We start from the raw sequence: 12,259 nt of genomic DNA, 5'->3' as shown, positions 1-12,259 counted from the left end.
ACAAAAGGTGCCATAAGCAGCTCTAGCCCCATGGTTTTGGAGCAGCCAGAAGTCCAGAACCAAGTCAACAAGTTGTTTTCCTGAGGGTTGGCTGTAAAGAAGGATGTTCGCTGACTGCCTTCGAGGGGCCAACAGTCATCTAGAAACGTGTGGCTCCATCTGCTTGTAGAGGCATCACTCAGATCTCTGTTTTCATCTTTATGTGACATTCTCTATGTTTGTCTTCAAGTTTTTTTTTTCTTTTTATAAGGACCCAGTCATATTGTAGTAGGAGCCTAGTCTATTCCAGTTTGGCCTTATACTAACTAATTACATCTGTACCACACTGTTTCCAAATACAGTCACTTCTGAGGTACCAGGGTCAAGATTCCAATACATACATTTGGAAGGACACAAAGTACCTATAATAAGTCATGTGTACTTTTTTTTTCTGGATTTTTAAATTTAAGATACAAACTTCCTTCTCATTTTTTTCTTCAAAGGATTTGAAGCAAAAAGACAATATAATATATTTCTCTACAGAGTCCTGGGGTTTCTCCTGTCACAAAGTATTGCCAGATTTTTGCAAACAGTTATGACTTATCCTTTCTGTGTGTGTCTAGTACTACGGGCCGGGGAGTGAAGTTAGGCCTGCCACATGCTGGACAAGCACTTCCCAGCTGAACTGTATCCCTAGCCCAGCTTGCTGCTGGAAGTTTATACAGGTGGCAGATCTTTTATCCCAAGTGTCATGGACTAGATGTTTTTGACATTTTAGAGTTTTGTTTTGTTTTTAGATTTTAGAATATTTACACAGACTGTAACATGTTAAGTGTCCTTCATCCAGAAATACAGAGTCCAAATTCAGAGAGTTTTTGATACATCATGTCAACATTTAAATATTTCAGATTTTAGGGCACTTTGGGTTAACTTAGGATTGTATTGTCAGGAAAAAATAAGTCAGCAATTTCTCCATTAATTTTTAGTAGAATAGAACTTCAGCAGATACCTAAATACTTGAAATTGTTTCCACCAACACCCCATTCTTGTATTTTATTTTTATAAACTTCTTCAGGAACATTTTATCTATTTCCATGTTTGGCCAGGTGACCTGTAAGATAAATTTAGGTTTAAAAAAATTATCCTTCCAGTTTATGGCCTATTTTATTCATATGTGAAGATATAATTATTATTTCTGATCCCTTACCCAAGTATTTCCTGCTACAAGTTTCTGTGAACTTGGTGTGTATATTTCTTACAGCTTTTTGCACCCAGCGGTTGCCTGTCATCTGACTTCTTGAGCAGGTCTCATTCTGTTCCTCCCTGTCACTTCACTCAAAGCCTTCCATGTCCTCCAGAGATTAAGAGACACTGAGGGTCACTAATACTGCAGTCCTCTATGCTGTGTATCTCTTATGTACCTTTCCTCCGTCCACAGTCGCAGTGACGGGCTGCAGGACAGTAGGTTTGGAAGTCCCAAAAGAGTCCCTATTGCATGACTATGACGAGCAGGTGCGCACTCAGATCAGACAGGGCCAAACTAGATACAGCCTGCAGGTTCTTCCTGAGGCCTCTTGCAAGTACAGGTGTCCTCACTCTTCCTAGGGCTGGCCCTGCCTCTTCAGCAGCCCCTCGGCTGCTCTGGGTGAGAAGAGCCTCCTCTTTTTCCATTTTTCATTCCAGACTCCATTTTGCTCTTCTATTTTCATATTCTTCTCTTTGACATACAATCTTAATTTTTCAGTTTACTTCTTATATCCATTGTTCACCTTTCCTGCTTTAATGAGCAGGAATTGAGATTGGCAATCTTCTTTTTTTTTTTCTAGATCACTTTGTATTTACTTTGCAAGGTGATGAATTATAAGGAAGAGGATATGTCCTTTTTGTGCAAAAGCCACTTAAGAAAATGTGGAGCTGTGAATGAAAAATATTGGGATTTTTTTTGTTTTTGTTTTGTTTTGTTTACTTAAAAGTTTATCCTTGAAATAACGACTTCCAGGACAAATATTTCAGATACTTAAGATGAACTTTCACAAGTTTACATAGCAAGCAGCTGTCTATTTAGGGTTGAGCTGTTTGAGTGCAACATTGACTGAATTTATCTGTATCGTGCCCTGAGCTGGGTGAAGGCCACACTAAAAGTCAGGGAAACCAGACCCAGCTTAAGCATCTCTTTTCCTTTTCTCGGAAGTTTGGTCTGACCAAAGTAACTGTGTGCCCCATGGGAGTAAGGAGCCACATCATTCCTTCACTGGCATAGTCCTCTTACACAGGTCCAGGGTCACATGGTTGCACAGATCACTGTATATGGAAGGTTTATTCTGTTTGAGAGGTTGAGGCAAGAGAATTACTGCAGATCAGTAATTAGATTCCAAGTCAGCTTGGTTACAGCATCAGTATATCTTAGTTATATTTAAATTAAAACTGCAGTCCTAATACTTACTTTGTGACATTGAATAAACCAACAAGTCTTATTTCTCAGTGTTGTCATCTTTAAAATAGAGATTACTAGATAGTACTTAAGATAATTATGAAGAAAAATGAAATAATAAATGTAAAATATTTAGTAATTAGATCTTCATAAGATTTCAATAAGTCATTAAGCTGGTGCCTAATAATTGTTTAAAGGGGAAGACAGTGCTTTTAAAGTGCACTGAGTATCACTGACTGCCACACTCCCCCATTGCTGTGACAAAACACCATGACCAAGGCAACTTATTGGAAGAGTTTATGTGAGGCCTAAAGTTCCGGAGAGTAAGTGCATGACCATCATGGCAGGGAGCATGGCCCTGGAGCAGCATCTAAGAGCTTACATCTATATCCATAGACACAAGGCAGAGAGAAAGCTAACTGGGAACCAGAGCCCATCCCCAGTAACATACCTGCTCTAACAAGGCCACACTCCCTAATCCTTCTTTCACCAACTGGAGACCAACTAGTCAAACATATGAGTGTGCTCTTTGCAAGGGTGAGACTGGGGCATTCTCCTTCAAACCACCACACTAACCTAAGTTTAGAAGGTAGAGCCTTCTGCTGTCAATATAGGCCAGTAACTTTCAAACTTTTCTGATCATAATTCATAATAAAAACCATATTTTAGAGCTGGAGAGATGGTTTAGAGGTTAAGAGCACTGCCTGCTCTTCCAAAGGTCCTGAGTTCAATTCCCAGCAACCACATGATGGCTCACAGCCATCTATAATGAGATCTGGTGCCCTTTTCTGGTATGCAGGCACACATACAGACAAAACACTATATACATAATAAATCTTTTTAAACCATATTTTATATTTATATGTGTATAAAATGTTTATATCCAGATGATTTTAAGCTATAATGCAAAATGTATCTATTTAATTTTTTTAAAAAAATAATATTCACCTATACCACATGCAGAAACATAAAATTTTTAATGGTAATCTATTTTTAAAGACACACTGGCCAAGTACTCAGGAGACAGAGGCAGGCAGATCTTTGTGAGTTTGAGGTCATCCTGGTCTAAAAAGTGAGTCCATGACAGCCAGAACTACACAGAGAAACCCTGTCTCAGGAAAAACAAAATAAAGACACACTGATTTGACATAGTGAAGTTATTCACAAGCCATGAATGGAATCCTGCAGTTTGGAAAAATTCACTACTGTAGACTCTTTGCTAATATTAAATACCCAAGGTGTCTAGAAATCACTTGGGGGATCTAAGTAGTCATGACTGGCACTGATTCAGGAATTCAGTCCTTTGGTGAAATGACTTCCAGTCAGGACTCCAGTTCTCAAAGCCCTCAACAATAGCAGGCCATTTCATCATGACTGACTTCCTTCCTGGTGATAAGCAGTAGGCAGTTTTTACTAATAACTCTGTATTTAGAGACATGCTTAATGTCTTTTTTTTTAAATACTATTCTTTCTGTTCTCTGACTGTAAATAATTAAGTTGAAAATATAGGAGAGATTCACAAGAACTCACAGTGTATTGGTTTATAAAAAGAAAATAATCAACAAACCCTTAGAAGGCCTGCAAAGCAAGCTGTCAGCATGGACATAAGTACAAACATGATTAGGTCACACTATTGCCAGCACATGATCCTCTAGAGGAGAGAGTTTCTGAATAATCACAGTGCAGTGCTAGAGTTCAGCTAGAGTTCCTCCTAATTTCAGGAGGAATTAGTGGTGTCTCTGGACCTTACAGGATAAATAGAAAGTTGTCAGATAAGGAAAGCATACTGAGCAGAGAGACTAGCACAGGAAAGTGAAATACACTGAGGGAACAGCTCCACTGCTTAAGCTTTACTAGAGTCCTCTTGGTGTCCCACGCTCCAAGAGCAAAGCAGAGTGAAAACAGTTGGCATCACATAGCAGGCCTCGTGCCTTTGCCATGCAGATGTAGGTCTGGGCAGACATGCTGTCTGTTTCCAGTAGCCAGAGCTTTTGCAGCCCTTACTCGGATGTCCTTTGGCTACTAAGGCCATGAGTGTCGATTATTTCTTGATCCAAGGGAGTGATAGGAATAAATACCACTTCCAGTGATTTTTCTTTTATCATGAGATCATGCTTTATGCAGTTTTGTATTGTAAAGCTAACAATGTTACTAGTAATTCTGAGTACATAATTATTTCCTTTAATTGACTTGATTATTCCCTTTCTTAGGCAATGATATAACTACACACCATTTTTGTTATTACCAGGTAAAGTTTGCCATAGTCAAAAAACACTTTCTGTATTAGGGAAAAATATTACTCAAATTACAAAAATATTATCTCAAATACTGGCTATCAATTTGGTGAAAATAAGAATTCTAAAAGAAGCCATTTGCTTCAACCATCACAAACTTGTATTGGTGGCATTAGGTATTGTCACAGGATCATGAATTTTTGCTGCTTGTAACTTATTTACAAAAAATAAATATAATTTCTGAATGCACAGAAGAAAAGGAAGATGGTGTGGCAGTGCCTAATGCTCTGCTGCAGAGCACGCCCTCAGTTATCGCAAATGGTCGCTAGGGCTCCACTGGTCCTGGTGTGAGGACCTTGCTCAGAGAACACGCGTGTTGGACAACATGGGGTCTGCCGTTCTTTTTCAGCGTGAGGCGCATACTCCTATATTGACCCGTGCCCCAAATTCCTTATATAGACTTATTTCTGGCCAACAGTCTTCAAAAGCTTGTTCCCTTTGGTATAACGTTTTAGTGGCACCTCTGCTGTGCTGTCCATTTCATTGCGCTTACAGTGTTTCTAAGCAGGCGCTAAGGATTCATCCAGTGTTACTGTGAAGCTTTGTTTGTTAATTAAATCTACTTGTATTTACGTTTTCCTCCTAAGTTAACTTAACCTTAGAAACTAAACATTCTTCTCTTACTCGATTGCTCTGATGTTTGCTGCTATATACATTTCATTTCTCCTGTCTTTAACCTTGTCGACCAGTGCATGGGTTCAGAGACAAATGTTTGACTCAGTCAAATCCCAAATCTTCAGCTAAGGAACCAGTTCATAATCAAGGTACTGTATGTGTCCCAGTGTGACTTTTAAAAATCATCTTCTTACGAAAGTAGATGCTACAAGTAATTTTTCATGTTTGTCATGTTATTCTCATTTGTATTGTGAAGTTCCTGTGATTGCATTTAAAAACCATTTGCTATAATGCCTTCATGGTGAGCAGAAATCACCTACCCTTCTCTTGCGAGCTGGTCCACTAAGCTCCACAAGTACTGACAGGGAAAGAAGGTAGCATGGCATTATTGAGGCAACTTCAGGTCTTGGTTTATCACTGGGGAAATATTCTAAAACAACCTTTCCAGGTTCACACAAGAAACCCCAGCTTTGGGGAGGTCCTCCACTCCTCACCACCTCTGCAGCCATGTGTGAAATGCTCTGCTGCTCTGAAGGTGCTGCAGTGCTAGATTGAAAACTAGTATGTGCCTGTATGGATGTTTGATGTTTTAATGTTTTCTTTTCTAATTAATATAAATTAAGTCAGCTCATGCAATAGACTCTTCTGTCTGCTTAGTGCGGATGGACTTTCTCTTGAAAAGTGTCTGCTTCTGACTGTATATTGTAAATGCTTCTAAATCAAATGAAATGCACATTACTAAATTTATAATTTTTTTCTTTTTATGGATACTCTATAGAAGAATTTTTAGTTGTTTAAAATTAGGTCTTTTTTTTTTCTCAGCCTCAGCAAGTATGCATTCTATGCCCAGCCTCTAGCTCTAGAAGATTTAGTTAAGTTTCTAGTTTTATCTCGTGATATAGTTTCTTGTTAAACGAAGTAAATAAGTGAAGATCACTCCTCCTGTGAAGCCTGAGCATTGCACGGAAAACCCGGTGCTCGGGCCCTTCCCAGCCCCCTCCTGTCGCCTGCCTGCACCCTGTGGGCCCTTCCCAGCCCCCTCCTGTCGCCTGCCTGCACCCTGTGGGCCCTTCCCAGCCCCCTCCTGTCGCCTGCCTGCACCCTGTGGGCCCTTCCCAGCCCCCTCCTGTCGCCTGCCTGCACCCTGTGGGCCCTTCCCAGCCCCCTCCTGTCGCCTGCCTGCACCCTGTGGGCCCTTCCCAGCTCCCTCCTGTCGCCTGCCTGCACCCTGCTCCTGCCTCACACAGTCTCCTTATGCTCTCATATTTACTTCAACTACCAAATTTACATCAACATATGCAATGAGATAGGAATGATTTCTTAAATCTTCTAAATCTAAGACAAAGTGATTTTAAACTACTGTATCAAATAATGTTTCTATTACAAAAAATAAATGGCAAATGATCATTGTGATCCATGGTTTAGATTGATTACCACTTAGATTAGATTAGATGTTACCACTAAAACTGCCTAGAGTTTGCATCCTACTCAGTGATAGTCCACGTTAGCTCATTCAGTTTTCTTGGCTTTTGTGAAGGCGTATGGGCAAGTCTTCGTTCAAGCACCCGTTTGATCAGCTCTCCAACATCCTTCATTGATGTTGGTGCCAGGCTGGCAGGCAAGGATCACGCAGCCTCCTTCAGTAACAGCACCTACCTACAAAACCAGCTCTTGAAACGACAAGCCGCTCTTTATATATTTGGTGAAAAGTCACAGCTAAGGGTAAGCTTTTTTCCCTCTCACTTAGAAAATATTGAAACACAGAGGCAGCTTATGAGTCCTATCACAAACTAACTTTACTGTAAGTTTTTTTTCTAGCATGATGATTCCTAACCTAGATGTAATATTCTCAACAACAAAAAAAAGCCTTTGTTCTAAATCAGTGGTGCCACCACCACACCTGTAGACTAAGGAGGAGTTCAAAGTGAGCCTCCTTCACATAAAACCTCGTCTCGAGAAAACACAGCAGAGGCTAGAGAGATGGCTCCGACAGTAGAGCAATTGCTACGCAAGCAGGAGGGCTTGAGTTCAACTCCCAGTTCCCACATTAAAAACTGGGTTGTAGTCTTAGTTAGCACTGCAGGCATAAAACAGGAAGATCCCTGGAACTCACCAGCTGGCCAGCAAGGTTCAGGTTCCATGGAGAGACAGGGTAGATAGGGGTGGAGCGATAGCACAGCAGTGCAAAGTGAGGCCCCAAAAACCCACTTAAATGCCAGATGGGTGTGGCAGCCTGCCTGTAAGTCCAGACTGTCAGCAGGATTCCTAGAACAAACTGGCTAGCAAGACTAGCCACATTGGGAGGTTCGGTGAGATTGAGAGCCTCTGGCTAATGAGAAAGCTAGAGGAACAGTTGAGCGTGAGTCCTGACATCACCCTGAGCCTCCATGTGTACACATGTGCTCTCACACACATGAAAAATGGAAAAAGAGAAAAGAAAAAAAGGTAGACTGCTTCTGAGGAACTACTCCTAAGCTTGACCTCCACACAAAGCTGCGTGCTCATGCCTGTTCACCCTACATATCCACAAGAACATGCACACCATAAAAAAGCCAAAACGTAGCTGAACGTTGTGACGCACGCCTTCAATCCCAGCACTCGGGAGGCAGAGGCAGGTAGATCACTGAGAGTTCAAGGCCAGCCTGGTCTACAAAGTGAGTCCAGAATAGCCAGGACTGTTAGACAGAAGAAACCTGTCTCAGAAGAAAAAAACAAAAAGCCAAAAAGTTGCATTTGTTTTAAATAGGCTGTTTATATTTATATATACATATACATGTATATGTATATTTATGTGTGGATGGGTGTGCATGTGCATTTTATTAGCTGTGAGGATCAATAGTCATAATTTTTTTTAATATACAGCATATCAGGAAGTATAAATAAATACAAAAGAGAAATAAGGCTTATTTAGGCTGTATTTCCCACTGTCTTTATCCAGTTCCCACAGGCATCTGTGCTGTGCAAAACAAACACCCTTTATCCTTTGAACTGTTAATACAGAAGGCTGCAGAAAGACAGAGATCACAAGACTGCGGCACTAAATTTGGAGGCAAGGGGAGATAAGTCCTTGTTTTTTAAGGAACATTTTTCAAACTTTTCAGAACTGTATACACAAAGATATTGTTCTAAGATCAGATAATTCAAAATATCAGCTGCTAATACTATGCAAAAGAGATTTACTATGTAATATCTCATAAATTATCAAAAGAGCATCACTAATTCCATAAATTCAGTGTTTTCCAAGTCATACATTAAGAAAAATAAATGTGAGCCAGCCCAGTGGGTAAAGGTACTTGTCTTGCCACAGTCTGATGACCTAAATTCAACCCCCAGAACCCACAAAACTGGAGAGCACTAACAACTCTACCTCCAAACAAGGGCTGTGGCATATGCCCACCCTACCTTCAATACGGAAGGAAGGAAGGAAGGAAGGAAGGAAGGAAGGAAGGAAGGAAGGAAGAGGGGGGTGGCTTGGGGTGATTGGTTTTGATTTGTTTTGGTTTTGTTACTGTTTGGTTTTGGTGGTGGTGGTGGTAGTGGTGGTGGTGGTGGTGGTGGTGGTGGTGGTGGTTTTTCGGTGTGGCCCTGGCAGTCCTGGAACTTACTCTATAGGCTAGGCTTGCCTTGAACTCACAGAGATCCACCGCCCTGTCTCTGAGTACTGGGATCAAAGGCATGTGCCGCCACCACCACCAAGCAAATGAATGTAATTTTTTCAGCTAAAATAATGTTATTTCTGTCAACCAATATAGAAGAGGTAGACGCATCTGTTAATTCAGAAATCTTCTCAAAGTCTAGCGCTGAGCAATCCACACAGACCTTTGGCTGAACCATAGAGCAGCAGAGGCTGTGTGCAAACAGGAGCCCACTTGTTTAGCCCTGCAGTGCCAATGACTGAGTCAGCTCTGTATAGCAGACTGGCATGGCTAACTCTTTCCCCCACTAGCTAGACAGTTACAAGCAATTACTCAGCAGCCTGCAGGGTGGAGGCCATGAAACCTTTAGGTAGTGCTCAGTTTCTCAATGTGCATGCATGTCTTCTGACACAGCACTTACTTGTCTATCTAGAAACTAGAACTCTGTTCAGCAGCCATGGGAGATTGCCTGCACAGTGCTCGTGCCACCAGTGGCATTTCTAGAACAGGACTTTTACTTGTGGCACACTTAGACGATCTGAGTTTCCTCCCAAAGCGTGGCTACCTGAATACTCAACTCTGGTATTCCCTTTCTATACGGGGGTCTCAGAGTAGCTGTGTGGTCATGTATATTTAGTAAGAGGCAGACCTTCTTAGTATCTTCCCTTTCCCTTCCGCCTTTTCTTTTCCTTACTGTCACATATCAGTAAGTCTTTATGTGCTACATCTTAGCTATCAGCTATCATTTGTGATTTTCAGTTTCCACTGCATTCCTTCATATCCCAACAAAGGAAGCATAAAAGCAGTCAAGCCCAAGTCCTCTTGCTTGTAAGGCAAGTACTTTACCAACCGAGCCATTCCTGCAGGCCTCTTTAAAAAATAAAATTGGAAGCAGAAAGAGTCAAATGGTATATACTCACTTATATCTGCATATTAGCCCAAGGGTCATGTCACATGAAAGACTTCAATTACCAGGAAACTGGGACAGTGGGGAGGACATCCTATTGGGACTCTAGATGAGAGAAGCATGGGAGAATGGCAAAGTAGAAGGATCCAGAGGGTCCTAGAAACCTACAAGAAGAACATTATGATAGGCAGATTTGGGCCCAGGGGTCCCTCTCAAACTAAGGCACCAGCCAAGGACAATACAGGCGGTAAACCTTAAACCCCTACCCAGATCTAGACAATGGACAGAACATTCTCCACAGTAGAGTGGAGAGTGGGATATGACTTTCTCACGTACTCTGGTGCCTCATATTTGACTATTTTCCCTGGAGGGGGAGACCTGGTGGCATTCAGAGGAAGGATAGCAGGTTACCAAGAAGAGACTTGATACCCTATGAGCATATACAGGGGGAGGTAATCCCCCTCAGGAACAGTCATAGGGGAGGGGAATAAGGGGAAAATGGGAGGGAGGGAAGAATGGGAGGATACAAGGGATAGGATAACCATTGAGATGTAACAAGAACAAATTAATAAAATAATATATATCTTGGAAAAAAAATAAAATAAAATTGCTGTTTAGTTTTTTGGGGTTTTTTTTTTTTTGTTTTCTGTTTGTTTGTTTGTTTTTGAGACATGGTCTCTATTATGTATCCCTGGCTGTCCTGGAACTCACAGAGAGCTACCTGCCTGCCTCTGAGAGCTGGGATTAAATATATGCACCACCATACCCAGCCCCTCTTTTAAAATTTTAATCAGACTTTAGCAACAACTAAAATAGTCAATATTAAACATCAAATTAGACCAAATACATATATCCTTTGCAGGAGTTTTTAATTTTTTAATAATTTACTTTATGTGCATTGATATTTTGTCTAAATGTTGGGTCCCCTAGAACTGGAGTTACAGACATTTGTGAGCCACCATGTGGGTTCTAGGAATTAAACCCATGTCCTCTGAAGAGCAGCCAGTCTCTTAACTGCTGAGACATTTTTAATTTTTTTAAACTATAGTCAAAATAGCATTTACCATCCTAACCATGTTAAAGTTCATAGTATTAAGTGCATTCACATTCTTGTTTGTTTGTTTGTTTAGAATGCAAGTGTCTTCTTTTTTTAATTTTAATTTCTTTATTTATTTTATTTTGGGTTTTTCAAGACAGGGTTTCTCTGTGTAACCTTGGCTGTCTTGGACTCACTTTGTAGACCAGGCTGGCCTCAAACTAACAGTGATCCTCTGCCTCTGCCTCCCAAGTGCTGGGATTAAAGCCATGTGCCGCCACCACCACCCAGCTGCAAGTGTCTTTTTTTTTTAAGATTTATTTATTTATTATATATACAGTGTTCTGCCTGCATGTAGGCCTGTACTCCAGAAAAGGGCATGAGATCTCATTATAGATGGTTGTGAGCCACCATGTGGTTGCTGGGAATTGAACTCAGGACCTCTGGAAGAGCAGCCAGTGCTCTTAACCCCTGAGCCATCTCTCCAGCCCACATTCATATTCTTATACAGCTAATTTCCAGAATACAGTTTTACTCTTTGAAAAATGGATGATCCAGTAGATACCAAAGAAAGTGAGAAGAAGCTAAAAGCATGATTCATTCTTTGGTTTAAGAGGTCTTTTTAAGTCTTTAGAACTAGACAAGATTATCAAACTGAAATTACACCCTTACACCTGTGTCATTCTTTCTTTTTTTCTAATATAGCAAGATTTATTGTAAAAGCATGGGGAGAGAAAGATGGGGCAAGGGGCACCCAGAGGGACAGAGAGACAGACAGACAGACAGACAGCGTATGGTTGGGGGGCGGGAAGAAAGAGTGTCATTCCTCAGAATATGATGCTGAGGATGAAGCTTGTTTGACAGAGTTCTCGTCTTACATGCACAAAGCCCTGGGCTTGGTCCCCGCCCACATAAGCCAGGTATGGTAGCACACACCTGTAGTCCCAGCACTTGGGAGCTAGACGTTCAAGATGATCCTCAGCGCGGCTAGCAAGTTAGAGGCCACCCTGGAATACATGAGAGCCTATCTTAACGTGTGTCTGTTTATCTGTCCATCTGTCCTCAAGTGCACGTCCAGAAGCAAAAGCTCATATCTCACAGAATAAATTCAATGTGAAATAAAGACATAAAATAAAAGGTACACAAGTAAACATAGGTCATGCATGAAAAAATGACAATGTTAGAAAGCAAGAAAGACTCACATTTTATTGTAGGAAAAATCTTAATGACTTAAAAAGTAACCATAATGCAATGAGATCATATTTTTTCTTTCTCAATTGTTATCTTTTTGTACTTTTATGATAATATGTCTTATTTGCATAATAACAAGTATGTTTATATCTACAGAATTTTATTGTTTCA

General features: G+C 40.8%; 1 protein-coding gene across 3 annotated transcripts in view; it reads left to right on the top strand.

Moving 5' to 3' along the window:
- SBF2 (SET binding factor 2) overlaps positions 1–12,259 on the top strand; it is a 322,117-nt gene that overhangs the window by 282,131 nt on the left and 27,727 nt on the right. For 2 of the 3 annotated variants that reach the window (XM_084772489.1, XM_084772488.1), the window contains 2 exons: positions 5,394–5,468; positions 6,857–7,041. In XM_084772489.1, the coding sequence (XP_084628615.1) occupies positions 5,394–5,468; positions 6,857–7,041 (260 nt within the window). The remainder of the gene's footprint in view (positions 1–5,393; positions 5,469–6,856; positions 7,042–12,259) is intronic. The other variant, XM_084772490.1, reaches the window with a different exon arrangement.

Source organism: Acomys minous (genome assembly GCF_964271855.1).
Source record: "Acomys minous genome assembly, chromosome: 2".
NCBI classification, from domain to species: Eukaryota; Metazoa; Chordata; class Mammalia; order Rodentia; family Muridae; genus Acomys; species Acomys minous.
Note: the sequence above shows the minus strand (reverse complement) of the source record. Positions and strands in the feature narration are given on the sequence as shown.